Here is a 358-nt window from a genome sequence, read left to right on the forward strand (position 1 = left end):
AATTACGGTCTTTAATGTCTTGATAAGAAATGTGAAGTAAATCTTGATTAATCAAAGAAGTTATAACACGTACATGACATTCAATTCCTAGAAAAAGCATCGCCAACATATATTCTTCCGAAAGTCTAACAAACGCCACATCCACCAAGTACTTATCCCCGGCTAACCAAATTAAGCAAATCAACCAAAACCTTACCCCCCCCCCCCAGGCCGAGGACCCCGACGCCACCTCCCGCGTGGTCTACAGCCTCGTGGGCGGAGACCCGGGCGGCCTCTTCACCATCGACCAGACTTCGGGCCGCATTCGTGTGGCCAACGAATCCGGATTGGACATCTCGAACCTGCAGTCGGATTACAT

The 358-nt window shown here is 49.2% G+C and overlaps 1 protein-coding gene across 1 annotated transcript in view; it reads left to right on the forward strand.

Moving 5' to 3' along the window:
* The window catches only part of LOC119585276 (cadherin-87A-like), a 49841-nt gene that overhangs the window by 39352 nt on the left and 10131 nt on the right, over nt 1–358 (forward strand). The window contains exon 15 of the mRNA XM_037933950.1: nt 210–356. Within this exon, the coding sequence (XP_037789878.1) occupies nt 210–356 (147 nt within the window). The remainder of the gene's footprint in view (nt 1–209; nt 357–358) is intronic.

Source organism: Penaeus monodon, chromosome 19 (assembly GCF_015228065.2).
Source record: "Penaeus monodon isolate SGIC_2016 chromosome 19, NSTDA_Pmon_1, whole genome shotgun sequence".
Classification (NCBI taxonomy): Eukaryota; Metazoa; Arthropoda; class Malacostraca; order Decapoda; family Penaeidae; genus Penaeus; species Penaeus monodon.